The sequence below is a fragment of the Pongo pygmaeus genome, chromosome 8 (genome assembly GCF_028885625.2).
Source record: "Pongo pygmaeus isolate AG05252 chromosome 8, NHGRI_mPonPyg2-v2.0_pri, whole genome shotgun sequence".
Classification (NCBI taxonomy): domain Eukaryota; kingdom Metazoa; phylum Chordata; class Mammalia; order Primates; family Hominidae; genus Pongo; species Pongo pygmaeus.
In genome coordinates this window covers 88,553,337-88,572,974 of record NC_072381.2, presented here as the reverse complement: position 1 = coordinate 88,572,974, position 19,638 = coordinate 88,553,337, and the positions used below count along the sequence as shown (strand labels likewise).

At 33.7% G+C, this 19,638-nt stretch overlaps 1 protein-coding gene across 4 annotated transcripts in view; it reads right to left on the bottom strand.

The window, feature by feature from the left end:
* PCDH15 (protocadherin related 15) overlaps positions 1 to 19,638 on the bottom strand; it is a 1,016,126-nt gene that overhangs the window by 375,296 nt on the left and 621,192 nt on the right. For all 4 annotated transcript variants that reach the window (XM_063669967.1, XM_063669968.1, XM_054435813.2 and 1 more), the window contains exons 12-13: positions 10,021 to 10,155; positions 8,368 to 8,517 (exon numbers count right to left, since the gene is read on the bottom strand). In XM_063669967.1, coding sequence (XP_063526037.1) covers positions 8,368 to 8,517; positions 10,021 to 10,155 — 285 coding nt within the window. The remainder of the gene's footprint in view (positions 1 to 8,367; positions 8,518 to 10,020; positions 10,156 to 19,638) is intronic.

The following is a 19,638-nucleotide window of genomic DNA, read 5'->3' as shown; positions in this document are numbered from 1 at the left end:
TGGGCTTCATTTTTATAGCAGTAGAAAACCATCGAAGGGGTCAAGCATGCTAATTATTTGAGTGATTTCAAATGTAATATAGCCCACTGGCTAATGAATGAAGAGGAGGGAAAGAGGAGACATAAATAATACTCAAAGAAGGACATTTCACAGGTTTAGGTGAAAGTTGATGGTGGCAGTGAAAGAAAAACAAGTAGATGTATTAAGGCCAGGCGTGGTGGCTCACACCTGTAATCCCAGCACTTTGGGAGGCCAAGGCAGGCGGATCACGAGGTCAGGAGATCAAGACCATCCTGGCTAACACAGTGAAACCCCATCTCTAATAAAAATACAAAAAAAATTGCCGGGCGTGGTGGTGGGCTCCTGTAGTCCCAGCTACTCGGGAGGCTGAGACAGGAGAATGGCGTGAACCCGGGAGGCGGAGCTTGCAGTGAGCCGAGATCTCACCACTGCACTCCAGCCTGGGCGACAGAGCGAGGAAAAAAAAAAAAAAAAAAGAAAAGAAAAACAGGTAGATGCATTAAATAAGTATATGAGAAAAAATTGATAGGAGTTGGTAATAGATTGGAGATGGGAGTAAATGAGAATGTTTCAAGAATAACTTTTTCCAATCGAATGGAAGGTGTTGCTATCTTCTTTTCCTTCTTTCTTTCTTTCTTTTTTTTTTTTTTTGAGACAGAGTCTCGTTCTGTCGCCCAGCCGGGAGTGCAATGGAGCGATCTTGGCTCACTGAAACCTCCAAGAGATTCTCACGCTTCAGCCTCCTGAGGTGTTGCTAGTTTCTTAGATTGGGGAATATCATCCATTTGAAAAAATCCAGATAGAGTAACCAAACTTGGAATTCAATTAAAGTCCTCAGCATGAGTGAATAACCTGTATAAGTTCAGAATTACATGTTGGTGTATGTATTTCAATTCTAATACAAATAGGTTTAGCCAAGAAATGCAGTGGTCTTTAGAAAAAAATAAAATGCTTCAAATATCAAAAATAAATTAAAATTGTGTACTAATGTAAAAATAGGTCTACATTTTTGTAAGCTTTGCTCATCAAGACTTTATCCAGTATTTGCTGAAATACTGAACCCCCTCAAGACCTTAAGTAAATATAACCCTCAAACTGTAATCATGACATTATACACGCAAACCAAAGAAAACAAAATCATTATTTGAAAGAAATTGTCATCTATGGCCATACCACTCTGAACCCTCCCAATCTTGTGTGAAATAAATTGTCAAGAGACATTAAAATACTACATAGTTTTATCTTAAACTTGAATATTTGAAATTACAAAAACATAATTTAACATGTAATTTTATATGTTATGTACATGTGTCCTCCACAGAGCACTAAATAACACAGGATACACAGAGGTATACACAGATAAGGTAACAACAAATATTAATAATCATAAGTGCTTTACATAATTTATGAGAATGGTACAATAATAATAGCAAGTTACCACAAATGCAGCATTTGGTAAGCATGCATGTGATAGTAGTTTATATAATTATTTTAATAATCACAACACTCTTGTGAGGTTGATACTATTATTATCACCATTTTAAAGATTGGAAAACTGAAGTACAGAAGGTTACGTCATGTAATGGTACAAAGTGGCAGAAAGAAATGCAACTAGCTAGCCTGCCTCCCAATTCTATTGTCTTTAAATTGGATTCTACTTCATCTCTGTCACTTAAAATCCCCGTTAATTTGGAACAATCATCTATCATTATATTAACTCATATTTTTCTATAAAATTAGGCTATGAAAAATAATTATGTTCCAAGTTTTTTCCAGTTCTAATATTCAATTACCTATGATATAGAATAACTAAGAAATTAAAATATTTCCAATTTAAGAGCAGGAAGGGGTAGCTTGGCTAAAGCTGTGAAGTTAGAGATCATCTCGGGAAAGGACTATGTGAGGTGATACTTAGTGTGTGATAGAATTCTTACGCCAAATAGAGCATATATCTGGAATTAGGTGTTTTCTAAACTGATTGAGGGTACATTAGTCGAGGGAATTAAATTCTATGGATATTAACTGAATCCCTACTGTGTGTAAGTCATTATACTGACCACTGGTGGTTAGATTATTAAAAGTTTTTGTCTTAAAGGAACTTACAGATCAGTAGGGGAGACAGACACGTAAAAGCTAGCCTTAATGCAAGCCACAATAAAACATGTGGGAGATACAGTTGATAGCTGGTATGTGGAAGCAATTAATTTTGACTTGCTAGGAAAATATAGCCTTTATTAAAGAGGTAACAATTGTACTGTATGTTAAAGATTTTCTTTTTTAAAGATACAACTTGGATCAAACCTTCAACCTGAGAGAGCTCTCAATAGTTATAGAATAAGAAGAATATTCCATGCTAAAAACAAGTAAAACAAAATCCTATATATTCTCAGATTCACAACATGAAGGGATGTAACAGGAGATGAAACAAATATATTTAAGAGTATTACACAGATGTCCTTGACTGTATGTGTGGAGCTTTCTTCCTTCCATTGGTAGGTTTTCCAGGAGGGTGAGGATCTGTTCTGACTCAGTTTCAGAATAATCATCTGGAACAGTGTGGTAGGAAATCTGTAGAAATAGCCAGATTGCCCAACATAGTTTACTGTAGTAGCCTAAATTATGGCCGCATATAGGCATGGGAAAGGAACTGGTGGTGGAAATGGGAATGCAAATTGGTACAGTCACCTTAGAAGACAGCTTCTCAGTTTCTAACAAAGATATCATATTCATTCTATATGATCCAGCAGTCCCACTCCTTGGTATTTACCAAAAGGATTTGAAAATGTATGTCCATGTTTAAAAAAAAAAAAACTTAGAATGGATGATTATAGCAGCTTTACTAATAATGGCCAAAACTTGAAAGCAACCAAAATATTATTTCATGGAAGAATGAATAAACTGTGTTACATCTAGATAATGGAATATTATACAGCACTAAAAAGATACAGGCTATTAAGTCATGAAAAGACATGAAGGAACTTTAAATACTTATTACTAAGTGAAATAAGCCAGTCTGACAAGGCCACATACTATATGATTCTAAACACATGCTATTCTGGAAAAGGCAAAACCATGGAGACCGTAGAAAGATCAATGATTGTCAGGGGAAGGAAGGAAGCAAGGGGGAGAGAAGCATAGGCAGAGCACAGGATTTTTAGAGTAGTGAAACTCTTCTATGTGGTACTATAATGGTGGATATATGTCATTAGGGCAAAACCATAAAAGGAAGCACCGAGAGTGAATCCTAATGCAAACTACAGACTTTGGATGATAACAACGTGTGAATGTAAGTTCATTAATTGTGGCAAATGTATCACTTTGGTATGAGGTGTTAATATTGGGGCAGGTATGCATCTGTGGGGACAGCGAGCATATGGGAAATCACTGTATCTTCCTCTCAATTTTGCTGTGTACCTAAAACTGCTGAAAAAACAAAATCTTTAACAAAAAAGATGAAATGATGATCTACAAATACATTTTACAATAGAAATTGCCTAAACTGAACAATAATTTGGATGTATGCAGGTAAAGCAGAGGGAAACCAAACAAGACTGCAAGGTGCCTATGCTGCTGCCTGTGAAACCTAAAGATTAATGGTGTGCATCACGATGTAGCTGCCTCCAATGCGACTAGATGCATGTTTTTGAGTGTGTGTCTGTGTTTATTAAAATAAAGATAATTGATTAGTTAATGTATTTTGGGATATGTCCAATTTGAAGTGCTTGTAAAAGATCCATTTTGTCATGTCCAGTTGATACCTGGAATGTCAGCTTGCTGCTTGGGAAAGAGGTCATCACAGGGCATTTAACTTCGGGAGACAAGTATATATAGAGGTGATGATTGAAAACTTGAGAATAGATGAAAAAGAAAAGAAGTATATATACGTATTTGAAGAATGTTCATTTTTAAAAGGTGATAATTGAACAAGGGGCCAGTAACATCTCTCAGCCAACAGAGAAGTAGGATGGGAACAAGGGAAGTTTTTCATAAAAGGGTATAGTTGAGAGTTTCACAAAGATTAAGGACTTTTGAGTTTGACATGTAGAAATAGACTGATGGGATATCTAATTTTATATGATTTTAGTGGTTTGATGTGAGTGAAACCCAGATTATATTATACACAAGATAGATAAATACAGATATAAATATAGAGATATATATATAGATCAATATATGTATGCAGGCACTTAGATTGACACATTTTTGTCGATAAGGAAAATAATCAGAGTGGGATAGAAGCATGAAGAATTATATCTGGGAGTAGGGATTAGACCAGAACCTGGGGATGTTAAGAATGTTAATTGGGCAAAGGGAAGGAATTAGTCAGTGGAGAGAGATTATTGCATCAAAAAAATGGAATAATTGGTGGAGCACAGAAATTGGAAGGAGTGCAGTCTAAGACAGGAAAGAAGAGTAAGAAGCATCACAGAAGAAGGGAAGGAGAACTAAAAAACAAAAGAACAATGAAAAGAAGTGGGGTGAGGATCAGCGGACTCAACTCTATGTGAGATTCCATCTTAATGACTTAAGAAGTACAATTATTCAGTGGTACTCTTAAAATATTGTTGTTGTTTAAAACTGTAATTCTCAAAATTGGCTGCATATTAGAACTGTTTCAATTTCTCAAATAAAATCTGTCTAAGTGAGCCTGTTATGGGTAGCCAGATCATTTAAATACAAACATCTTAGAATGAAGTGCTGGCATCAATACTTTAAAAGTTCCTCAGGCAGAATGTTAATATTGAATTATCATTGAGAATCACAGTTTAAGAGAATTGCAGATGTTTGCGAATAGTGTTTATGGAGCATTAATTGCATAGCTAGCTACTAGTATTTAAATCGACATCTTCAAAATATTAAAATCTGTATCCTGTATCGGGAGTAATTGTCTTTTCAAGAAAACTAGCAATGTGTGGATTGGTATTTGTGGAGCACGGTATTTATTAGTGTCAACCTATACAATTGCATTGACATCTCATAAAATGGTCTGCATGGAATGAAAAATGAAATTATCTCATGCAGTAATTTTCCCTTAAACAAAATATGTGTTAATAACGTGATTATACTTCAGCTCCGGTTACGGAAGATGATGTTGGTGCTTTAAGGCATCACTCCTCTAAGTGTTGTTCATGACCCATGTGCGTGAGAATCACTCCAGTCCTTTTTGAAAAAATCAAGTGTAAGAGACATATATAAAGTCAGAAGCTCAATTTATAACTGAGAACTTATAACAAGGATCTGGTTAAAACTTTATAACCAACTTATTTGCTCCTTGCAGACAGGGTATATACTTAATAAGAAAAATATACTGTACTTAAAAAATTGAGTATGCGCTCACATCAGGCTAAAAGAGTCTCATGGCTACACTGAAAATGACAATAATTAAAACCTGTTGCCCAAGTGTCTCTTTTCTTGAAAGTGCTCATTGTCACTTTTTTTTCTGACACTTTCCGTCTTTGACATCAGTTTACTAACCACCAAGTAAACTGATGTATCCTGTGTCAGGTCAATGTGGGAAAGGCAGGGTTGTGATGAGGTGTAGCATAGGGACCTATGTCATGACTCTTAAAGTTATATGTAGATCAGAGTTCTGTATCAAGTTTCTTTGTTTTAAAAATATTCTCTCAATGAGAACTAGTTTATATCTAGGTTCTTGGAGGATGTTTTATAGCGAGACCATTCTTCTACCACATACCAGAAATAACATTAAAATTCTAATTATAAAGCTTCATTTGTTGACTTTTAAATAATATTTAAAATTGTAGGCATGCTGACACAAACAACAATCTATCTTCATAATCTGCATAGTTCAGGAAATATATAAAATATAAGTCTTTAAAGGCAAGGAAATATCTGTTTCACAAAGAGATACATAAGGGAAATTAACTTTTGTAGACTTCAAGTGAGAGAAATAAGCCTTTGACCCCCTAAGGCAAACATTTTTGAGATACAGTTTCTCCATATAATTGCTATGATTTTCTTAGTTACACTTTGTAGTTCCCTGCTGGCTGTTTTTCTGTGTAAACTTACTTTCATCTCCAATTATGTCATTATAGAGATGAAAATCAGGTCTAATTAAATAAGAACATGACAATAATTGTCATTCTTCTATTTATGTAAACTATGATTTTTCTACCTGTGAAAAGGTGCTTTAGCAAAGAAAAATGTAGCTCTCATGGTCCATCAATTGACTGGAACTAATAGTCATGTATCTACAGCTTCCCATTCTCTCATATCTTTATTCATTCATTATTACTTGTCTAAGGGTCTTCCTTTCTTTCATCTTCAAATAAGCATTTATTAAGTAGCTACACTATATTTATTTTATTTTATAATTTTAACTTTTATTTCAGATTCAGAGGGTACATATGCAAGTTTATTACCTGGGTATATTGCATGATGTTGAAGTTTGGGGTATGATTGATTCTGTCACCCAGATACTGAGTATAGTACACAATAGTTAATTTTTCAGTTGTCCCTTCTCCCTCTCTCCCTCCATAGTAGTCCCCAGTGTCTTTTGTTGCCATCAGCAGCTACCGTATTAAACATCTACTATATGCCATGAACTACAGATACAGATGCCACAGATACAGCAATAAACTAGTTACAGTTCTGCCCTGAAATCAAATGTTTTAAAACACATTCATTTTATTAATGTGACAAGTACCATACCAGTATATTAAAAAATTTACCGTAGCAGTTTGAAACATTTTTTCTCTCTTTACCAAATACACAGCAGAAGCTATTTACACATGGAATAAACATTCCGTTGAATTCCCAGTCCCCAGGCTATCATGTCACCCCTTCTATAGAACTCAAGAAAGCATATCTTAATTCATAAATAAAAAAATAATAGCATTGAATGATTTCTGTTTTCTTTCACATTTTGCTTGTTTGTTCTTTGTGTTTTTCTTTTTAAGACGGAGTCTCTCTCTGTCCCCAGACTGGAGTGCAGTGGCACCATCTCGGCTCACTGCAACCTCCACCTCCCGGGTTCAAGCAATTCTGCTGCCTCAGCCTGCCGAGTAGCTGGGACTACAGGCGCATGCTGCCATATCTGGCTAATTTTTTAAAAAAATTTTATTTTAATAGAGGTGGGGTTTCACCATATTGCCCAGGCTGGTCTTGAGCTCCTGAGCTCAGGCAATCCGCTTGCCTCGGCCTCCCAAAGTGCTAGGATTACAGGTGTGAGCCGCCATGCCCGGCTGCATTGAATGATTTCTAATTTTAATTAACAATTAATGCAAAGTTGGTGATGATTTATCCTTGGAATAAATATTTACTGCATGGCTAATATGTCTGCCATGTGCTGACATTACAGTGGCAAACAAGACAGCCAAAGTTGCTAAACTCCTGAGTTTTCCATTTGGAGTGAGGGAAAGAAGAAAATAAGTTAATTTCAGATATGGGCTATGACCTTGATGAGAGAGGAAAAGAGATAGAGAAAAAAAAGTGTGTGTGTGTGTGTGTGTGTTTGAAATAACTTATTTAAGTGTAATAAGCACAGATAATGGTGAAAATAAGATAAATCAGGAATAAAGATGTTGCCTGACTTACGTGTTTTCAAAGGTACCATTTACTATCTAATTTAAATTTTCTCTGCTGTAATGATTGCATTTTATTTAGGTAACCAATATCTAGTGGGATTACGCATCAATTTACTAAGGCAGTTTTTTGTATTTATCTCCAAGTGAAATTTAATCAATTTCTACAGTAGTGAAAAGTAATTTGAAGATTTAATATATTCAGTATTTTAATAAAATATAAACTGGTCAAATAGCTATGCTTTTTTTTTAAAGTAACAACCAAGCATTTATTCACTTACTACAAATAGCTATGTTTACCTCTAATAACCAGTTAAGTCTCCTTTAGAGTCCATATAAATATGCTTTTATTTGTTTTTGTTTTTGTTTTTGTTTTGTTGCCCAGGCTGGAGTGTGATGGCATGATCTTGGCTCACCGCAACCTCAGCCTCCCGGATTCAAGCGATTCTCCTGCCTCAGCCTCCTGAGTAGCTGGGATTACAGGCATGCGCCACCACACCCGGCTAATTTTGTATTTTTAATAGAGACGGGGTTGGTCAGGCTGGTCTCGAACTCCTGACCTCAGGTGATCCACCTGCCTTGGCCTCCCAAAGTGCTGGGATTACAGGCATGAGCCACTGTGCCCAGTCGATATGCTTTTATTTGAAAAGTAACCGAAATTTAAAGCTATTTAAACTACTTATGCTATACTATAAGTGTGAAATCAGTTTTTGTTTCTTAAGTAATTTCTTAATGAGCACATCGTATAATGCACATGTAAATAACAGCTTTGAGTGTACACTCATATTATGAGAGTAGTTACCTGTATGACATTGTCCCCAGGTCTCATGTCTGTATAAACATACACATCATAGGATATTTCAGGGAAGGTTGGCGTGTTATCATTTGCATCCATCACTTGAATATTGACGATGACTGGCTCACTTTCTTGTACACCATCAAATGCTGTTATCTTTGGGAGTAGAAAAACACACTTAATAGAGATGTTCTGCAAATATAAGTAGTACAGAGTTTGCTCTTACAATTTAACAAGTTTCTTACAGGTAATCTTACAATTTGAAAAGGTGCAAAAATATTTTGTTGATAAAAGGAGGTAATAAAGATGTAATATTACATATATTAAAAGTGTTCTAATATGGTAAGAAGTAAGTATTGAAGATTCTGTTTTAAGGTATTCAACTCCAGGCATATTTTAAATAATCAGATATGCAAAATATCATTTAAAGTGGGCCAATAACATTGCTGACTCTTAGGGTTAACTACAATTTAATCCTTAAAAGCTTAATTGGAAAATATTATTTGCATTTACATATTTTGTATACAATAGTTCCTTTCACAGTCAATATGTTTATACCATCAGGAAGGTAGACGCCCTAGATGTACACTGTATCACAGTAATTCATCCAATGGCAATTTTCAAAGGACTAAATGGTATCATTTAATTGTGATATTTTATACTTTATCAATGTTGATAATGTATGTTATACATTATCAACATTTTAACAGTTCCTGCCAAATCAGTGCTACAGCACCACCATCTTTGTCTAAATCCACTTTGTATCTAACTTTTAACAATCACATAAACTTTCCTGGAAGTTCTGATCTTTTTCTATGTAGGCTTCTCCAGAAATAATTTCTATATCTTGCTTAACTTGTGCTTTCTCTTAGCTCATCTTTCTCCTGTGTCTGATTCAAAAATTGGGATATAATTAGAAGTTACAGTTTATCTTTATTCAACTGTCAACCCTACTATACTTGTTATTTACGTGTTTGTGTGCATGTGTATGTGTGTTTATGTGTGTATTTCCCTATCTCATGATAAATATTTACAATCACAACTTTAATAACCTTTACTTTTTTTCCACCTTGATTAGCCTAACCCATGATTTATCTACCTCAGTGCTATTGACACCTTGGGACAGATAATTCTTTATTGTGGGGGGCTGTCCTCTGTATTACAATTAACAGCATCCTTTATGTCTACCTACTAGATGCCTGTACTAACTACCCCTTCACAATTGTGGCAAACAAAAATGCCTCCAGATGTTGCTAAATGTTCACTGGAGGGTAAATTTATTCCCTCTTGAGAATCACTGGCTCAACCTTATGACTAAATTAAAAATGCAAGAACAACAACAAAAAAGGTTAGGAAATAATTCTTTATATCTCAATTTAAGACAATTATGACTATTTAGTAAAGACTGAAATTCTTTTTTTATTTTGAAAAGTTTTTCTTCTGTGAGGAAGAATGTTAATATAGCTACACAAATTATAAAAAAAGAGCGATACATGTAAATAATTTTTCATTGATCTTCTCCCTGGTATTGAAAATAATGTATTTTTCCCCCAAGTCATTGACCTTTTCAGTTTTAACCAGACATCTCTTTCAGTTCCATACAAACATACATACGTACATTCATACATACATATGTATATTTATACAAAAGCTCTTTACCGAAAAGGTGTAAGTTTGCTGTTCTTCCCTGTCCACTGGTTGAAGTAAGGTGAGGTAGCGAGTAATACCAGTCTGTGTGACGGTGAAGACTGAGGTGTAGTCATTCAGAAAAAGGTGAAGCTCTGGGTCTTTTGTCTTTGAAAAAAAATGACATCGTTTCAAACGTTGAATAAATAATGTAGCTATTAGTTCATTACCTAGAACTTAATGTTTGACATTTATAGCAAAAATCCACATGAAAGTATTAAGAATTTCTAACGATAAAAGATATTTAACTAGATATTTACTCAAATGACCTAAACTATTCAAAAGATGGTGACCTATATCGTGGAATACAAAATACTGAAATACATACAGGTATAATCAATGTGGGAAAAAAGGAAAAATAATAGAAAAACAGAAAGAATACAAAAACTCCCAATTAAATATATTCTTACTGATTATTTGTTATCAATATTTTCCAAAATAGCATTGGACTGGAGAAATAAGAAATAAAAGCAAGAAAAGAAAATTACATTTCAAAATTTTAGCAATAAGACTTGATAATTACTTCATTTATAGTAATAAACTGCATATATGCATATTACTATCTGGTTCTTACTTACAATGCAAAATAGAAATAAAATTGGTTATGTATTATTCATTACCTATAAATATCATGCTTACTCTTTCTTATTTTAACGCTGTGAAATTTTCCACATGGAAACATGTTTACTTTAGTTAAAATATTTCAGATAATTTGATTTAAAATATGCATGAATTTAGCAAATGTGTCTGATAGAAAAGTCTAGAAAAAATGATATATACTTAAAAAGGAAGGGATTTCAAAATTCAAGTCTGAGAGATAATCAACTTAGCATTGAAGACCCTTTGCAATTTCATTGCCATCCCTGAAAGAGAAGACAACATACTCTAATTTAGAGAAAGAACAGCAATATAAAGTAAGAAGGCTAGCACTGATGTCTGCATAGTAGGAAAGAAAGGCAGGTGGAGCAAAGAAAAAAGGAATACTCAGAGAGTGGACTATTATGAAGGCTTTGAAAAAGAGAAAAAGGAGTGATACAGGGAGGTAAGGTGCTGTTCTAGATTTTACTATCCTTTAAAGTATGCATAGCATGATATGAAATGGATTTAATATCATAAAACACTTTTTTAAGTCTGATGTCAAGGATTGAGGGAAGAGCAAACAGTAGAAATTTGTTAAATGTGTTTAATTTGAAAATAATAGAACTCATAATTTCAAAATTTCTATGTAAAATACAAAAGTTGTAATGCACACTACTATAATAAAATGTGAACATGATTTGATCCACAATATACTTTAATCTGCCCATCTTTTAAACATTGTGATATGTGTAGATTTCAAATAACTTTGAAATAAATGGTTTCATTTGAACCTAAAACAAGTTATGTATTCATAATATCTCATTCTGTAGTAGCTTCTATGTTCAGGATTTTTACTTAAGGTCACTGTGCTACATTTATCCTGGAACAATAAGAAAGTAATACTATAGATAATAATTCCAACTGGTGTATTTATTATAAAATGATCAAAAATATTGAGAAAAAGTTCAAGAGGCTTCACACTCTGATATTTTCAAACAGGCACTTTAGTTGTTTCCATTTCAGTGTCATGAACCCAATTACTCAGATAACTAGAAAGCGGGATATTCTAAAAAATCTAACATGTTAGTTTTAAGAATAATTTATTTATAAAAGTCAATTAGAAAATGCATGTGTCTATTTTGAATGATATTTTAAGGAGTCTTATTTTACACTTTAGAGTGAATTGTGATTAAATTCAATTATTACTTTAGAGTTGATAAAAAGTTTTAGTTAACATGCAGTTTCAGTCACAGAAACTCTAAGTATGAATGTCTGCCATTTGTTTTGTGTTTATCCTGGATTTACCTAATCACTGGGCTTTTAAGTACATATACACTTCTCTAAATGTACCAACAATGGTGCCATCTGGCATGGCTTAATTTATTCGGACCTTTAAACCCTAAATGCAAGCTGAGGAAGTTTTGCTGTGTACCTTGTTTACCAAATATTTACTTTGTTCCTTTTGTTCAAATCTCATCATTCTCTACTTCCTTTATACCTTAATTCTCTCAATTTATTTTCTTCCTTTCAACTGTAACCTCTGTTAATAAATTTGTTAGGTATATTCACTCATATCTTCACCACATCTTTTTAAGCATTTTTGTGTGTCAAGTATTTTGATAATGCAATATTTTAATAAGTATTGAGTTGTCAACTAGCGTGTCCAAATGTGACTGTAGTATAATATGTTTGTGTCACAAAGAGCACTTACTTTTTACCACTTTCAAGAAAACCTCAAGGTTTTGTTTGTCAAATGCTTTTCATTTGAAGATAATGCACACATCAATACTCCATAAACAGACTTCCTTATATTGGATAACCAGAAACATTAAAGATCTTTTGTTAATTTAACTGTCTCAGTTTCTTGAGTGCTTTTATAATAACTAGCTAGAGAAAGATAACATTTCCCAGAACTACAGTGTATTTGCTTTTTGTGAAGAAGATAATATATCACAGAAAGCTAGCACTATACATGGCATATTATAGCTCATTCTGTTTAGTATAGTTAATCTCTGATCAAAATATAACATTTACATTTATGTATATTTAAAATAATAATCTTGTACATAAATGCTATTGGTAAATATCCTCGCATTAATTTAAGTGCAAAAATTTAGGAAGCCAGATTTGGAAATGTTCAACAAATTGTCACTCAACGTTTAATAATTTATATTCATTTTTAAACATAGTGCAAGTTTCAAATGTTGTGTATATATTTATGTTCCAAATATTACAGCATATCATTTTATGAGTTTTATGAAAATTTTAAGTAATATCAACATAAAATGTTAATAGATACATATCAGTACCAACTAACCTATTGTTTTGATTGACAATATTTACAGTTCAAGGTTTTGCTACTCTTCACAAGAAAGGTATATCAAATTTTTGGTAAGAAACAATGTGCATTTGAAGTCAAATATCCTTCTCTAAATCTCTTTATAAATTCCTTCTTGTCAAGCTGCATTCCGATACAGTTTGAATTTCACAAATATATTTGAATTTTGCAATTCCTAAAGAGTAACTTGAGTCAACACTTGTATATTTGTAACTCTTTTAATCATGTTAGAGTTAATAGCTTATAAGTTTCATAGACTAGGATGTATATGGACAAATAATGCTCTGGCTTAATATTCCAATAAGGGTAGTAGAATTTAGGTAGCTGTTGTGTCTATAAGTTTATTTAAAATGAATTTAAGTGTTAAATCAATAGGTACACAGAGAGTTGATTAAAAACTGTTAATTTTCCTCTGACATTAGATGTTTATTTTACCCTAAAATATCCATTCAGTATATACCAAAAGTGTGATATATTAATTCAGTTATCTGCATATTATATTTTGAGAGGGTAAAATAAGCTCTGACATGCACACATAAAACAGAAAAAAATGCAAAAGTAAATGCATATGAAAACACATGGGTAAACAAACATATGAATATAAAATAAAGAAGCATTCTCTCATATAAAACTATGTTCAAATATGAAAGTCTACTGTTTAAACACCAACTTGGGGTTTCTAATGGCAATTAATATAGGATATCACAAACACACAAGACTATATGCATGCACATATATAGGCACATACAACACAGACATGTATAGACATATGTGCACATATATTTGTATGCGTATACATGAGCATAGATATAAATGACAAAGCATAAGAGAAAAATGACAAAAAATGTAATCTCCTCTGCCAGTTTTAATTACTTGGTAGTAGTTGCCTGAGTATTTAGTTCAAAAAAATTCAGTTTCAAACTTACAATGTTTTAGAAAAAATGCCATGATAAATACCAGTGTTTGTTGTGGACTGAGAAAACATTAATAATTAAGCAGTCTTTGCCTCAGTTGACAATTAAATTTGGATTTTACAAAATTTCATAGTACTATAAACAATAGATTATATAAATATTTTTACCTTTTTTAACTTTAAAATATTTTTAAATTTTAAACCAATGAAGTAAGTATATTTAAATTTATATAAAGTATTTGTAGATATCCTTATAAGGGATAATGAAATAATACCTACATGTTTTAGTGAAGAAGAAAAAGAACAAGGAAATAAACCACAGCAATCAACAAAAGAACAATCACAAGCTTAACACCTAGTACCTACAGGAACTCCACTGGGTGGAACCTATATGCAAATTAAACATGAAATAAATATTGTAAATGTAAATGATCACAACCGCACATATGAAGAAAAAGCAAACCACTTCCAGCACACTAGACTGAAAATTTTTTTCAGAGTATACAATTTTTTTATTAGCATTGTGACCCACATACAATGGAATAACAATATTTATGAAGCATATAAATACTTAACTGCTTTATGAGTATATTGAATTAAATATCAAAGATACCTCTTCATATTAAAATAACTTTATGCAGAGGAACAAATTTACATGAAATTATAAATTAATAAGTATCTTTTTACAAGCCAAATGAGTAATCTTTATTGATTATTATTCCTTGTCATTTTTTTATGATCAGAATTCAATAATCAATTTTTAGCATCTCTGACACTGAAAACCTGGTGGTCTCAGACATGCCTCTTAACACCTTGTGCCTTACCTATTCTACTTATATTGTGGGTTATTTTGAAATTATGATGTGGTACAAGTACTCTAAAAAGCATACTGTATACACTGATATGGTTCATATACGTATACATGCATGTGTGTGTGTGTGTGCGTGTGTGTGTGTGTGTATGGGTATATGTCTACATCTATATAGCTATAAAAAGAACACTGGTGCAAATATTCTTTTTTTCCTTTCTTTTCAGTATTACTGTGGCCCTTGGAATTCTTTCTTACTTAAAATCTACACTGTGAATAATATCACAACTCACATTCCTGGCTATTGTTTCGTAAAACGTGGCTTTACTTTCCATTAAATTAAAGGGAGAAACGCAACTTAATTTTAAGCAAATGGATCCAAACTTGTCCCCTTCTGGGCATTTACCATCTGGAATAGCTATGCTTGAAGCAACTCTTGAGAGCCAAGCCCTGCAATGACAACTTCCACTTTTATGCTTGAGGCTTAATCTCTAATACTATGCTGATATGTATGAGGTGGCACACTCTCTTTCTCAAAGAGTTTATCCCTATAATGATTATTGTCACTAATTCTGACACTCAAAAGCAACAGGATTTTGTTTTATTTTGTTGAATTAGGGTCCCAATTTGTCATCTAGTCTGCAGTACAGTGGCACAATCATGGCTCACTGCAGCCTCGAACTAGTGGGCTCAAGTAATCCTTCTGCCTCAGCCTTCCAATTAGTGAGACTACAAGCATGAACCACCATGCCTGGCTAAGTCTTTTGTTTATTTTTGTAGAGACTGCGTCTCCATATGTAGCCAAGGCTGGTCTGGAACTCCTGGCCTCAAGCAACACTCCAGCCTCACCCTCCCAAAGTGCTGAGATTACAAGAGTGAGCCACCACACCCAGCCGAGAGTGGCACGATTTTACCTTGTAGTAAAATTCACGCCCATAAACTAAAATGGCTTTAAAGTTTTCTTTTGATAATACAGATCTTTTGAAAATCCCAGAAATGAACTAATTTACTTTATAAAAATAAATGGTGCTCAGTCTGTAAAAAACAGATGTATCAGAAGGACATAAATCCATCTTCTAATATATGAATGACTCATAGATTTATTTTGTGTGCTGGCAAATGGAAGATTTAAGGAATAATGGATGAATTACAAGAAAACTGGTTTCAATTCAGTATGAGGCACAACTTTCTAAGAATTAGAGTTGTTCAAACATGGGATAGGCCATCTTGTGAGATACTTAATGCAACATCATTAGGATTTTTGAAGCATATGTTAGATAACCTCATTCATTCAATAATGACTGAATTTATGAGTTTATTGAAGAGTTCCTAAACCCTATTAAGTACTGGAAACTGTGTTAGTTCTTCAACACACAAAAGTCGCTAAGATATAGGACCTATTCTCAACAGATGTAAACTCAGGAGGGAGAAAGACATTATTTTCAAGTTGGAAGTATAGAATTAGAGAAATGCACTGAGGGAGGCATGCAACTAAAATTGGTTAATGAATATTGTGGAAAGATTCTTGAATGAAGGAATGCCTGAGGTGAGCTCTAAACACTGAGTATAAATTATCTAAGCCAGCCTGTGCAACAGATGAAAGATTTCAAAGCCTAGAACATGTAATGAGAAAACATTAGACAAGATGTAGCTTGGCACATGCAAGAAACTACAAGCAGTTGCCAAATGTTATAGGTGAATTAGGAAGTTTCCAGAATTCAAGCTGCAAAAATGTTCAGGTTCAAGATACGGAAAACTGTGTGAGCTTAAATTTTCTTCTCTAGAGGAATAGGTGTCATAAAAGTATTTCAGACAGAAATGTGGGCCAGACGCAGTGGCTCACGCCTGTAAATCCCAGCAAGGTGGGTGGATCACTTGAGGTCAGGAGTTCCAGACCAACCTGGCCAACATGGTGAAATCCTGTCTCTGCAAAAAATGCAAAAAAAAAAAAAAAAAAAAAAATTAGCTGGGCATGGTGGTAGAAGCCTGTAATCCCAGCTACTCAGGAGGCTGAAGTGGGAGAACCACTTGCGCCAGGGAGGCAGAGGTTGCAGTGATCCTGGATCCTGACACTGCACTCCAGCCTGGGTGACAGAGAGAAACTCTGTCAAAAGAAAGAAAAGAAAGGAAAAGAAAAAAAAGAAAAGAAAGAAGGAGGAGGAGGAGAAGGAAGGAAAGAAGGAAGGAAGGAAGGAAGGAAGGATGGGAGGGAGGGAGGGAAGGGAGAGAGAAAGAAAGAAAAATGAATGGAGAGAAGGAAAGAAGGCAGGAAGGCAGGCAGGCAGAAGGAAAGAAGAAAGAGGAAAGAAAGAAAGAAAAAGAAAGAAAGAAAGAAAGAGAAAGGAAGGAAGGAAAAAGGAGAAAGAAAGGAGAGGGAGAGAGGGAGAGAGGAAGGAAGGATATAGTTAGATGTTAGATTTGAGCTTTTGAATAAATCACTCTAATGGCCCTGCAGAAGACAGATTTGAGTAAGAAATCAAGAGAACAAAAACATCAGGAAGTAATTCTAATAACAGACCAATAGGGTGGTGGTTATAAGGTTAGAGAGAAGAAAAGAGATTAAATAAATAATTAGGGGACAAAATAGGAAGATGTGGAGGATTTCTTAGTTGTGGTGAATAAAGAAAACATAAAAATCAAGCAAGACTTCCAGGATTCTAGGTTGCATAGCACAATAAAACATCTATCAATTTCTGGAAAGTTGTGATTATAAGGATAGAGAGAAGAAAAGAGATTACATAAATAATTAGGGGACAAAATAGGAAGATCTGGAAGATTTCTTAGTTGTGGTGAATAAAGAAAACATAAAAATCAAGCAAGACTTCTAGGATTCTAGGTTGCATAGCACAATAAAACATCAATCAATTTCTGGGAAATGGGTTTTAGGAGAGGATTTCATATAGTATTGGAAGTTTAAACTATTTCTAATATTCTATGAGCTTATTTATATTTTATATATAGAAACTACATATGATACTTTTAAAACTTTTACTACTAGGATACTAGGCGTACTTGTTCACTCTCTGGACACCTAATGACAGTCACTCACCATAGATTATTTTAGAAAGGGGATGAGTCTAAGTAATAAACAAATGATCAGTTATGCTGATTAATTACTTGACACTTTTACAAAAGTTATGAAGCATGCCACTCTCCATGTACATGGCATCATCTCAGGGAAATTTTCTCTCCATGCCCTTTCCTACCAGCCCCAACTAAAGACACATGCCAAGGCAGCAATGATTGCTACCATATAGATGACTGGACAAGAGGGGGCACCTGATGAGTATGAAACTCACAATGTTATACAGCTATTACATGACAGAACCAGGAGTCAAGCCTAGATCTGTCTAAACCCAAAGCCCAAACTGCCAAAAACTCTTCAGAGCATTTCATAGACTAACTGGTACCGTAAATCTCCAAGAGTTGAATTATAAGTAGTGTTTCTCAAAGGTTTTAGACCCCTGAGGTCTTCTCTCCACTTTATTTCATCAATGCCCTGTGAGTACCACTGTCTTTTACAAAGTTACTTGGAACATAATTTTAACATTTGTAATTTAAAAGTGAACAGACAATCCAGACAAGTACGGGGGCACACAGGCAAGCGTAGGGCTTAGTGTGTAACCATTAGATAATATGAACACACTGAGAAAGTATAAACACATAAATTTTGCTATTGAGTAAACTTAAAACTACCTAACTTTAGATTTAGATTTTTCTAACCACCAGTTCTATTAAGGTATGACCTAAGCTATCATACACTTTCAAATTGATTAGTCACTACTTCAAATATGAGTATGTATTCAATTGAAAAGCAAAATCTGCACTAAAATTTGTGGGACATTAGTAGATCTACAAAATACATTTGCTCAGCCTGGATTAAAGTTATTAAGGTGACTTTAGGTGTTTTCTAGTGGTGATTCAGTAAAGGCTTTTCTCCTGTGACTCATGAAACCCACTATATGTCAGAGAATCCCTAAATTCTCTTGACTGGCATATGAAACTGTGTATAGATTAATGTGTTCACTTTTCTAGGAAAAGAACCTAGAGCATTCTTCAGCTATCATTATAGTCAGACTATGATCAAAGTATACAAAATACAGAGTGCTTAAAATTGAGAACTTTGTTTTCCATAAACCTTGGCTTAAGGTCTATTTCTACTGTTTACTAACTGTGATCATGGTAAGGCATTTAAACTAGCTTTAATATCCCTTTCTGAAATATGGATAATTGTATCTATCATGTTTGTTGTGAGATTTAAGGGAATTAATGCAAGAAGAAAGTATTTACTATATTGTTTGACATGTACTGAGAACTCAATGACAGATATTGTTAAAACTTGCGGTTTAAGAAGACACTAAATGTGAGAGACCAGGAAAGACTGAAAAGAAAAAAAAAAAGCTGGAATAGAAAAAGAAAACAAAGCAAAGAGAAATAAAAGAATAAAATAAAGCATCTGGTGGGAAGAGGTGGAGTGCCCACAAGAATTGTCATAGCCTCTGCGGAGTGTTACAAAATTTATTTAGAAAGAGAAAAAAAAAAATCTGAAAGTAACTTCCAAATTTCCTAAAGTGATTATAAAGCTATGTGTAATGAGATATTAGGGAACATTCTATAGCTCTGCTGCCTTATGAGTGACATGTGAGTATTCATATTTAATTTCATTAATATTAAGCAAAATTTAAAAGTTATGTTTTTAGTCCAGTTAAATTTTAAGTACTTAATAGCTATATAAAGCTAGTGGCTACTATGTTGGACAGTACAGTTACACAGTAATTCCATCATCACAAAAAAATCCATCTATCTAAGAGCAAGCACTGTTAAGGGAGAAATGAATGAGTCAAGAATTATATAACAGCAAGTAAGAAATCCAATTATCTTTTACATATAGTTATGCTTATAATCCAAACACAGTTGGATTTCTTACTTGCTGTTTTATATATGTGTGTGTGT